General features: G+C 41.2%; 1 protein-coding gene across 1 annotated transcript; it reads right to left on the bottom strand.

The window, feature by feature from the left end:
* Positions 1–1,481: 1,481 nt before the first annotated feature.
* LOC139450971 (proteasome subunit beta type-5-like) lies at positions 1,482–11,026 on the bottom strand. Its single transcript, XM_071232797.1, has 7 exons — positions 10,880–11,026; positions 9,408–9,552; positions 8,566–8,677; positions 6,653–6,752; positions 4,285–4,314; positions 3,191–3,395; positions 1,482–1,727 (listed from the first exon to the last, which is right to left on the bottom strand). Exons 1-7 carry the CDS (start codon positions 11,018–11,020, stop codon positions 1,639–1,641), a joined length of 822 nt encoding a protein of 273 aa, XP_071088898.1. The 5' UTR covers positions 11,021–11,026; the 3' UTR covers positions 1,482–1,638.
* Positions 11,027–11,262: the final 236 nt, after the last annotated feature.

Genomic DNA, 11,262 nt, shown 5'->3' with positions numbered 1-11,262 from the left:
GAGAACCAATTGGGTTTTTTTGAGACTTTTCCTTTGTGAAAATGTTCGATTAATCAAAGGAATATACATCTGTACTAACAAGTGTTTACATATTTGTACAATAATACATTGATAATTAGTTGTGCTGGTTGTTCTGTTATGAATATATCCATGACAATGAGTAATGACAACAGTTCATGGCAAACTGTAAAACAGGCCTTTATTTATTGGAGACAGCATCATGATATCTGTGTTACATAGCAAGTGTAACGGAGTAGCTGGTCAGCTCTCAAACACTGGACAGTTGCAGCGATCACATAAAAGTTCAAGATTAGCTGAATACAGATGGTCATATGTTTAAAAATCACAGTACGGCTTAATTACCATAGCCTTGTCATTTTAGGAATCTTTTGTCGCTATATATGTCAATACTCACAAAGAATATCTGTAATGTCTGCTAATTTGTAGAATAAATTTGACTGCTGTCTCCCAAGTTTGGAGACAGAGGAGAAGATGGTTGACATATATATCTTTCTAACTTGTGTGGAAAGGCCTTCTGTGTTGTGTGCAAAGATACATTGAGCATTTGTGCCAAGCACACTTTGTGACCAATAAAGTTTTACTTATTAACATGACCTTGTTTTTTTGTTTATTTGTGAGACCAGACAAAATAGGACAAAGTAGATAAGCGTTTGCAAGTACTTGCTGAAAAGGAAGCAGCTTCGTCACCACTATTTCCAGAAAGCCCCGGAGTGAGTGAGTGAGTTTGATTTTACGCTGCTTTTAGCAATATTCCAGCAATATCACGGCAGGGGACACCAGAAATGGGCTTCACACATTGTACCCATGTCAGGAATCTAACCCGGGTCTTCAGCGTGACGAGCGAACGCTTTAACCACCAGGCTACCCGACTGCCCAGAAAGCCCCTGAAATACCTACATATCACCTTGCATTTCCAGTTTAATATGGGTGGTTGGGAAGCCTTGTGGAAAAAGCATTCGCTCCTCATGCCTGGGTTCGATTCCCTTCATGGGTACAATGCGTGGAGCACATGATATTGCTGGAATATTGCTGAAAGAGGCTTAAAACAATACTCACTCAATCACACTATATGGTGGGTTTCACTCGAATCTCATACATTCCTCTACATGTAGTAGACACAAACCCATGAAATAATGACGATAATTTTGTTTGTTTGTTGTTTATCGACACACTTAGCAATCAATATTACAGCTGTTTGACGGCGGTCTGTAAATAATTGAGTCCGGACAAGACAATCCAGTGAATGCTGACTACCATCAACAGCATTGATTTATCTACGCAATTGGGATATGATGACATGCATCAAACAAGTCAGTCAGCCTGACCACCTGATTCCTTTAGTTGCCTCTTAGCACTAGCATGGAAGACCTATTCTATGATGATCCCGATCCAACTCCACACAAAGGAATACATGTGAAGCCCCCTTCACCTTCCTGTGTCCAGACAAACAACCAACACTGTTTCACAAATGACTCAGTTTATATAGACAATAACATAGTACATGAATGAGAAGTTGGTGAATCCTTCATACAGAGAGGGGAAATGTTGTTCCCTCGATAACGTGACAAGGAGAGTTGTCTCCCCTACATGATGAAACGTCAATGTGTCCTAATGGGCCTATTTCTTCTCTGCTTGATATTTGAAGTGCAGTTCCTTGACATCTGTCTGAGATACCTTGATCCAGCCTGTCTCCTTCATGTGGTACACTGAAGATAACAAACATGCATGCAGTTTGACAACAGAACATGATCTATAAGTACTGTATTTCCTCGATTAAATGTCAAATAAATGCTTGGGCCTCAATTAATAGCTGGGTCTTGATTAATCACTGGGTTGTGATCATGCACAGAATTCTTCCCATTATTACCTTTGCGATTAAACGCCAGGTGTAAAGAGTGCCTGAAAGAAATGTATGCCCGGGCATCTAATCGAGGACATATGGTACTAAAAATCATGATCAAAAAAGTTATTTTGACATATGATTTCTGAACATGCCGGAAAAAAAAAACATCTTAGTTACCAATTACTAATGACTGATTCCTAATAATCAATGACTGATGGGTTGAAACAAACCATTTGTCAATGACTAATGAAAACATATTTTCCATATACCTGAAACAGACATTACTGCTGCAGATTAATATTTTGGAGGGGAGTCAGTAACATTCAAGTCATATTGCGACTGCCTGTCGATTATAAAGTTAGAGCAAGTCAAATCAGTGGTCAATAGCAATCCATGCTTTTTCACTGCATATCAAAATTTAAGGACGCTTCAAGGCAAGTGAATCTTATTTAACACTGCAGTCAAATTGTCCAGGAAAATCACATCTGTCCGTAAATCAAGTCTGGAGCAGACAAACAAGTGACTGAAAACAAAAAATGATGCATGTTGTTCAGTACGATGACACAATGAATTAATCGCTTCTTACGACCAACAACAGATTGCTGGGGAACTGATCTAATCAAGGGATGGACTTCAAAATGCAGCATTGAATTTTCATGGGACTCTTCAAAATTGGTCATCAAAATTTAATGCCTTGCCTCTGCAAACAGTGCATATTGAGAGTGAGTGAGCATAGGTATACACTGCTTTTAGCAATATTCCAGCAATATCACGGCAGGGGACACCACACTGTACCCATGTGGGGATCGAACCCGGGTCTTCAACGTGACAAGTGAACTCGGGCTGGGACGGATAAATCAGGTACTCGGGGCGGATGGGTACTGAGTAGGACCCGTGTACCCCCAGGACTACCTGGTCACGTGATATATTGTTTAATGACAAAAATCATCTAAAACTCAATGGTTACACTATAAGTCACTAATGTTCCCATTTCTTTCTGACAATGCACCCAGTCCTTCTGACTTTCATATGTCTGAATAAAGATAAAAACTTCATGCAGTAAACTTGAGTGTATGCATGAAAAGATTTTTCTAAACATTTATCTAAATACATTTTGCCAGGGCTACGCTCAAACTTTTCCCAATCGGACAGTTTGTACCTATCTCTTGATATCTACAGAAGGTACCAGGGTAGGATCGGGTAATAGGGTGGTGGGTACCCGGGTAGAAAATATGGACTCGTCCCAGCCCTTGAGTGAACACTTTAACCACTGGGCTACCCCACCAGCCCTGCTTGTTGAGAATATGTCCTTCTAGTTGTACTTACGGTTGACCACACCACCACTGTAAGCATCCCTGTGAGTAGCATGGTAGATGGACCTCATCCCCAGGTCATAGGCCGCCTCCACTGACATGTCGTTGCTGTGACCACTGTCCAGCACACCATATGCATACACTGACCCAGACCCCACGGAGAACATGTCCCCGGTCAGCCGCTCTCCGTCGCTGTCCACGTAGTACAGACCAGGCCCCTGGACAACAAACAATATTACATTTTTGTTTGATGGTTAAAGCTGCGCTCAGCAATATTCCAGCTGTATCACGTGGACTGTGAATAATCGAGTCACCAGAGAATTCAGTGATTGATATCATGAACATCTATTCACGCAATCGGGATACCATGAATTTGCAATCAAGCAAGTCACTATGCCTGACCACCCCATTCAATATCAGTCGCTATATGATATATCGATACAAAATTAATTCACTTCAGAAAATTTTATATTTATCAAGATTACAATGTTTAGATGAACATTGGGAAGGTAGAAAATTTAATTTTAAACATTCAATGGATCAGTCTAGATCTAATTGATCTTTTCACAGACATAATATTTAATTTATATATTATCCAGTATATATCATGATACATTTGAGTTGATATATCAATACTTTATCAATACTACCTGCAGTTGTATAGCCATTGCATGCATCCTATTACCAGATTACTCTGATTTACATGATCATGATTAATCTCATAAAATCCTGCATGCACTGAGATTGACTCCTGCAATACCAGTTCATATAGTTCTGGTTCTTGCTACTTATCCAGAATTTCCTGGCTGAAGCACGTATTGTCACTTGTGTTCATGTTGTACCATGACTACTGACTGATATGCATTGTGACCAACCTTGAGACAAAAATGTTTACAATGTTTGTAGCAAAATTAAACAGGTTCAGAGTTAGAGCCCTAAAATGCATCACTTGTCTTCAGCACCATTTAGTAGTCTCTGGCTAGCGGAGTAGTGAGGACAACGAAGGCTGGCGATGCCTATCCAGATTGTAGCATTGACAGGGATCGTTTTTAAATACCACCAGACATGTATCCCACACTCCTAGTCACTGATCATTTGTAAACTCACCCTCTTGTCCCAGCCCACAATCATGGTTCCCTGAAATATGAGAGCATTTCATTTAAACATTTATTGCATAAAAATATTAAAATGAGAGAAGAGTCGGCAAGAGTGATACACATTACCTGTCATATTACACAAAATTACAGAAAGACATTACAGTGGACAAGTAACACATTGGCACTAGTTCTATAGGCCTTGACTAGCTGCCCAATAGTTAAAGTATCATAAGGACAAGTAGAAATGTTACAATTTTAAGGGTTTTGCTATATATGTACTCATTATAAGGCGTAGTAGACAAAAATGTTTAGCATTATCATATTTGCTTGTTTGTTGTGTAACACCACACTCAGCAATGTTCCAGCTATATGATGGCAGTCTGTCAATAATTGAATATGGACCAGACAATCCAGTGATTGACATCAAGAGCATCAATCCGAGCACTTGGGATACGATGACATGTATCGACGAAGTCGACAAGCCTGACCACTCGATCCTGTCAGTCGCCTCGTATGACAAGCACAGTTGCCTTTTTACCGCAAGCATGGGTTGCTTAAGACCTATTCTACCCCAGATCTTCATGGGTCAGTTACATTTTGAAATTATCCCGAGTTACTCAAGCATATAGAAACATTAGAATACCAGAATATATTCTCTATTTAATTCTTAACCTGGATTACATTATGCATATTGTTGCTTTCAGGTCGAAAGTGGAAAGAGGACTCAGAGTCAGAGGATTGTATTGTTGATATAAATACAGTTGTTGAACCAGTAGTATCCCAATGACCGCTCCCAGGAGTTACCTCCCATGCCCCTCTGCAATCATTGAGTTTCTTGAGCCCACCTGAAGTATGAGTGAGAAGGAAATACCCAAGTCCAAGGAAGGGCGGGCACTGAGACATGTAATGCAGGCTGTGTATAAAATAGAGAATATATGATAGAAGCAGAAGGGTTAGGTCCAGTAGGGACTCCCTAACAGTACTGTAAACTGGCATAGCGATGGTGGATCGGATAGAGCACAAGATCCTGCCATCTGTCTCGGGAGAAACGCAGGAGACCAAGAGAGCTGTTGAAGATGTCCCCCGATGAAAGTAGGACTGTGGGCCGGTATGAGTTCTGATGTTGCTCGAAGACAATCCAGCACAGCAGGCTGAGGAGTCAGCAAGTGAAAGCCAGCTGCAGCAGGAGTACGGGGGCCAGCTGATCATTCATCAGGCAGTCGGCGATGTAGGAGGCAAACCTGGTCCCTTGGAATGTAGATAGCTGACGATTGGCTTGGTAATGTGTGTGATTACCCACGGGCCGTGGAAAGTCCAAACGGGAGCACCCTACACTGATGATGACCGTGAAAGACGAAGTACAGTAACTTCCTGTCTTGGGGATGTATCGCGATAGGGATGTCAGAGGTCTGCAGATCGAGGTTGGTGTTAAATAAGCTGAGTCTACTGTGTCTATGGCTTGCTTCTCCAAGAGCGTGGCTCTGTGAGCAGCGAAAGGATGACCGTACTCCGGGTTGCATTCTCCACGCTTCAGTGGAGAGCAGTATTTCTCTCAATTGGAGCAAGCAAGCGTAGAGTTGTCTGACACTGCTCGACTAGCTCGAGATCAGTGATCATGTAGGTACTGATTGAAGTCTGGGTCCCACAATGATGCAGCCAGAAGACCCTGGCGCCTCATGATGTCGACTGATGCAGTAATGTGGATAAGGGTCTCAAGGGAATTAAGTAGGTTTGCCTGTCAAGTAAACACAGATTGTAACTGCAACAACTAGAGTTCCCTGGGTTGGTTGAGGTTTAAATCCATAGATGACTGGGACGATGTAAGAGCAGGGACGAAGTAAAAACTCTCCGATCTTTACATTGATGGATGATAACTGGGATAACACTAATAAAGGCAAGGGATATGAAACCTAGGCCTCAAACCAAAGGTGGGAGAACAAATTTGAAAAAAAACAGAGCATGACGTCGTGTACAGCTGAACACGTGGCTGGAAAATCCCAATACACAGAATAAATATGTAGTATAATCCGTGGGAATGGTGCATATTGTGAAATATAAGGCACCAAGTTGAAACCCTAATAAGAAAGGATTAGGGTATAGTTAAACAATCTTTCTGAGCTCCGTGATCAAGATGGTCTCACCACGGCAATAGAAACAACAATGACTACAGAGGGGCATGGGCGGTCATTGGGATACAAGGGGTTCAACAACTTCAACAATTCAATCCTCAAAGTCTTCTTTCTATGGATACTTTTGACCTGAAAGCAACAGTATGCATAATGTAACACAGGCTAAGGACCTGAAAGCAACAGTATGCATAATGTAACACAGGCTAAGTAAACATTTTGTATGTATGTCTGGTAATGCCATCCACTGACCATGGACAAGCCCATTCCCTTGTAGTTGTACACAATGTTGGCCAGCAGCTTGGAGGCGGCTGCAACAGAGATACGCTCCTTGTTCCTCAGCTCGTAGATTCTGGAAGAACACAACAACATACTGTAGGAAAACCACTCTTCTATATGCAGTCTCACTACTGTCTAACTTTGTTTCTTTTGTTTGTTTGTTTGTTTGTTTGTTTGTTTGTCGTTTAACGCCGCATTCAGCAATATTCCAGCTATTTGACAGTGGGCCGTAACCAATCTAGTCTGGACCAGACAATCTAGTGATTGAGCATCAGGCATCAATCTAAGCAATTGGGATACTATGATATGCATCAACCAGGTCAGCAAGCCTGTTAGTAGTGAGTGAGTGAGTGAGTTGGGTTTAACGCCGCTTTTAACAGTATTCCAGTTATATCGCGGCGTGTCAGCTTCATGTGGGAGGAAAGCCCAAAGTGATGCAGGTCTCAGACGTTTACCACTTCGGTGAAACCCACGAGCACGGGTATGGTGCTGACAAACCTAGAAACATAATCGGGGCGAACTGGGATTCGAACCCACAATCATAGGTTTCTGGCGTGCCCAAGGGACCCTGTTAGTAGCCTCCATGACAAGCATGGGTTGCTGAAGACCTCTGAATCGGCTAGCAGGCTGGTGCCAATAGTTAAACAGTCTCCTGTGGTAAGGTATTAGTTGTCCATTGTTAAGGTATCCTGTGATGGACACATGGTATCTCCTATCTCTATTCAAGCTAACAAGTGTTTCAGGCTCATTCTTACTTCAGTCGACATGGTAGACTACATCATGTGTACATGAATCTAACAGATGCTAACACAGTAACATGCAAAATGTGACATGTCAAGTAATTTTGATGGTTGCAGGTGTTACTTTAGGTAACATTATTATTGAAAAATATATAAAACTTGCCAATAAGCATGGTAATAACAAAAAGAATAATATGGCCATTTATTTTGTGCTACGCTTCCAGTTCCACAACAGACAGGGGCATGCTCAAAGCCCACACAAGTTGCAGAACAGCTGATCACGGTTTGCTCTAAATGCGCGTATCGACCAGAACTGCAGAGTCATGGGGAATTGGGCTAGAAGAGATTTGTTTTAGGTGAGGTGAAATTGGGTTTAACGTCGCGTCCAAGATTATTGCACTTATATAGCGACGTGCATGCACGTGTATGTGTGTGTGTGGCTGCTTGTACTAGTCCGGACTGATGCCGATTTATAGTGCTAGCTCACTGAGATACCATGCCGCAGTTTAACACGAATACCCCACTCAGACACAGTATACTGACTCCGAGCCGACCAGTCCTTGTTTTAGCCCCTTAATGCCGAGCGCCAGACAGGGTAACAACAAGTACAATCTTTTAACGTCTTTTTGTATGACGCGGCCCGGGATCGAACCCCGGACCTTCCGCTCTCCGGGCGGACGCTCTACCAGATTTGTTTTAAGCCTAATCTTGAAGGATTGAAGTGTTTGCACTGATTTCAGTGTGAAAGGGAATAAGTTCCGCAAAGAAGCGACAGCAATGCTGTATGATCTGGAGTCTTTGGTTTTGGATCCTCCAGCAGGAATAATTGTTGATTTGACAGAGCGCTATTGCTGGGACACACTGGCTTGTGAAATTCTTGAGATATGAGGGAGCAGTTCCATGATAGTGAGTGAGTATGGTTTTACACCGCTTTTAGCAATATTCCAGCAATATCACAGCGGGGGACACCAGAAATGGCCTAAATACATTGTACCGATGTCGGGATTCGAACACGGGTCTTCGGCGTGACGAGCTAACGCCTTTAACCACTAGGCTACCCGACCGCCCCCAGTTCCATGATAAATATTGTGCAATATGATGTAGCATACTGCAATGACTAGTACAAGGTGTTGTTCCTATGCTGACCTGCATTGTCTGGCCAGGACCCTCTCCCAGTAGGAGCAGTCAGCGGCACCTCCCGCCATGGTGCCCAGCAGGTAGGGGTTGATCTCAATCACCTTCTTAACTGTCTGTGAGGCTGAAGTAGAAAATACACAAGTCCAACATCCCATCACAGAAACAGCAGTGTCAGGATTAACATATGTAAGTCTGCATAACCTACAGCATGATCAAGTAGAGATATCTGAAGGCACTATTTCTTTATGGATTCTTGTAAGTTATGAAGGTGGTTTTCGTGATCAAAATATGAATCTGGGATTTACCTGGGTCTATTTTCGAGCCCAGGGAACTTTTTTGGTCCTGAACCTTTACGTCCCAACCTGGTGACGTGCGTTATGCTTCTGATGCTTGCTTTCCAAGACTTTTACTGATGTTGCATCATTGCACGTGCTAAGAAGCTTTAAGCCTATTTATAGATAGGGACTAAGTTAGTTTGAAGAAAATCAACTACAAACACACTGAGGTTTGAGTGTAATATTCTTTACCAGAATAGAAATGTCAGTCTTTGATAACTGCAATCTACATTTTTGGTAACATAACAGCCATACAGCCATTTTGGATCACATAGAACTAACAATATAAATTATTTGCATCCTTTCTCAATTTGTAGGCATATTGGTATCATGGGTACACAACCATACATGGTGTAGGATGCAAAACCATCGCTCAGCTGAACATGCTGAAAGTACAAACTTAACAACCTGCTTAATATACTTAAGTGAGTTTTGGCGAACACATACTGCTGGCAATATGTTCAGTGATGCTCTCCTGACCACTGTAGAGAAAGGTTACAACCCATCCCTGCTCACCTATGAAAGGTCCTGCAGTTGCCCTGGAGTCAACAGCCACAATGACACCTTGGTTGAATTTGAAAGCCAGGGTGGTTGTTCCATGATTAAAGTGAATCTTGACGTCACTTTCACCATCAGCCATTTGCTTCACAGTGTCTGTAGGCTGCAAAATACAAGAAGCATGTGAGTGAGTCATTCATAATGCCCTTAACGCAATTCAACAACTACAACTCACTACAGTCCTGAACAAAGTCCTATGCAACTTTGACATGCTTGCATTTGCCCACTATCCTGAGTCACCTTGTCTTATCTTAAACATGTTAAACACTCAGGGTGGCCTCTTGCCTATGCGGCAATTTAATTCCCGTAACTCTGTGTAGAAATTCAATTTGGTCTGTTTTTGCATTTTTTTCCCATTTTGTTATAAAAAAGCATTAACTTGCATGAACATGATGAAGAAAGACACAAATAGTAACCTACATTCATTATGATTGTATTAATGTACTTTTGAAAAATAATTAACAGTAATCTTGACCTAGAAAGGGAAAATGTTTTAAAAAATCATGCAAAACAGTAGGGTAATTTCAACTGGCAACTGCAAATTTCATATGCTGAATTACGTTATAAAGGTATCCCAAGGGCTAGCAGAATTTGTCAGGGTTTTTGTCAGTGTCCATATGTTATCACTACAGTAGCAATAGTAAGGTGATAACCTGTGGATCATTTTACTTTATTTGAAAATATTAAGTGGATAGTCGCTCGAAACTAAGGAGTGAAAATGGAATAGATTTAATTTGATATACCTGGTATATGAGCAGGACTCATTGCATATTATATGGTTATAATTCAGTGATTAATATCATACGACATGTACTATTTTAAGGTAACCTCCTCATATTCTTAACATACTAAATAATCTTTTTTCTTTGCATACAACCATGTTGTTGTTCAATCAATTACAAAATGCACCACATGCATGTTTAGAAAACAATGCATTTTATATTTAAATTATTGTTAAGATTCAAATTTTACATAAGTATTGCCAACAGATTTCTGGATTTCACTCTGGCGAGTGTGGGTTCGAATCCCGGACGGGACTCAACCCCAAAATGTACGAGGATCTGTACTTTACTCAGAAAGTGCTATCCCAAATATAAAATTTGTTAGATTCAGTGTTGATGTCTTTCATGTTAAGTCCCAATGCATGACTCGAATGTGCTAAATATATCCTGGGGAATGACTTCAAATCAGTGGCAGTCCAGCATTGACTGTAGTTTACGGAATTCATTTAACAATGCATCGCATTTGGTAAACAGTAAACCACTTGTTTACCTATCCTTTGAGGCTACACCATGTACACTGGCCACCTTTTTCTCCAGACAGAGTTCGTCACTATCACCGGCATGACGAGTCACATTTTGGATATATACAGCACACGCGTGACAAAGCAGTATGGAAAAGTGGTCAGGGAATTTGATTTTGAAACTTACATTGGCAGCACATGGTACCATAAAATTCTGGGATGTGAATAGGGCATCTTCCACCATAGAAGATGGTCCGTACCCAGGGCTATCATTGAGAAAAGCCGAAGATTTTATCGGACGGTATCCACAAACATCTGCAAGCGCCATGTTGGATTGATATGGCAAGGCCGCATGGAATGGAGAGCATGATTAATGAATATTTGTAAATCCTTGTAAAAAATAAAATAATAATATTTTTAGGGAAAAGGTTGGACAAGAATTATTTTCACTTGATAAACATATAGATATATTTTTCGCAAACATCAATTGGACGTTTATACAAAAGTGAACCTATACATGGAAACGGATTTCTTTAGTGTTTAAATGCAAGCAATGCTCCTCGGAAGAAT

Source organism: Haliotis cracherodii, unplaced genomic scaffold (assembly GCF_022045235.1).
Source record: "Haliotis cracherodii isolate W230 unplaced genomic scaffold, xgHalCrac1.p SCAF_10, whole genome shotgun sequence".
Lineage (NCBI taxonomy): Eukaryota > Metazoa > Mollusca > Gastropoda > Lepetellida > Haliotidae > Haliotis > Haliotis cracherodii.
Note: the sequence above shows the minus strand (reverse complement) of the source record. Positions and strands in the feature narration are given on the sequence as shown.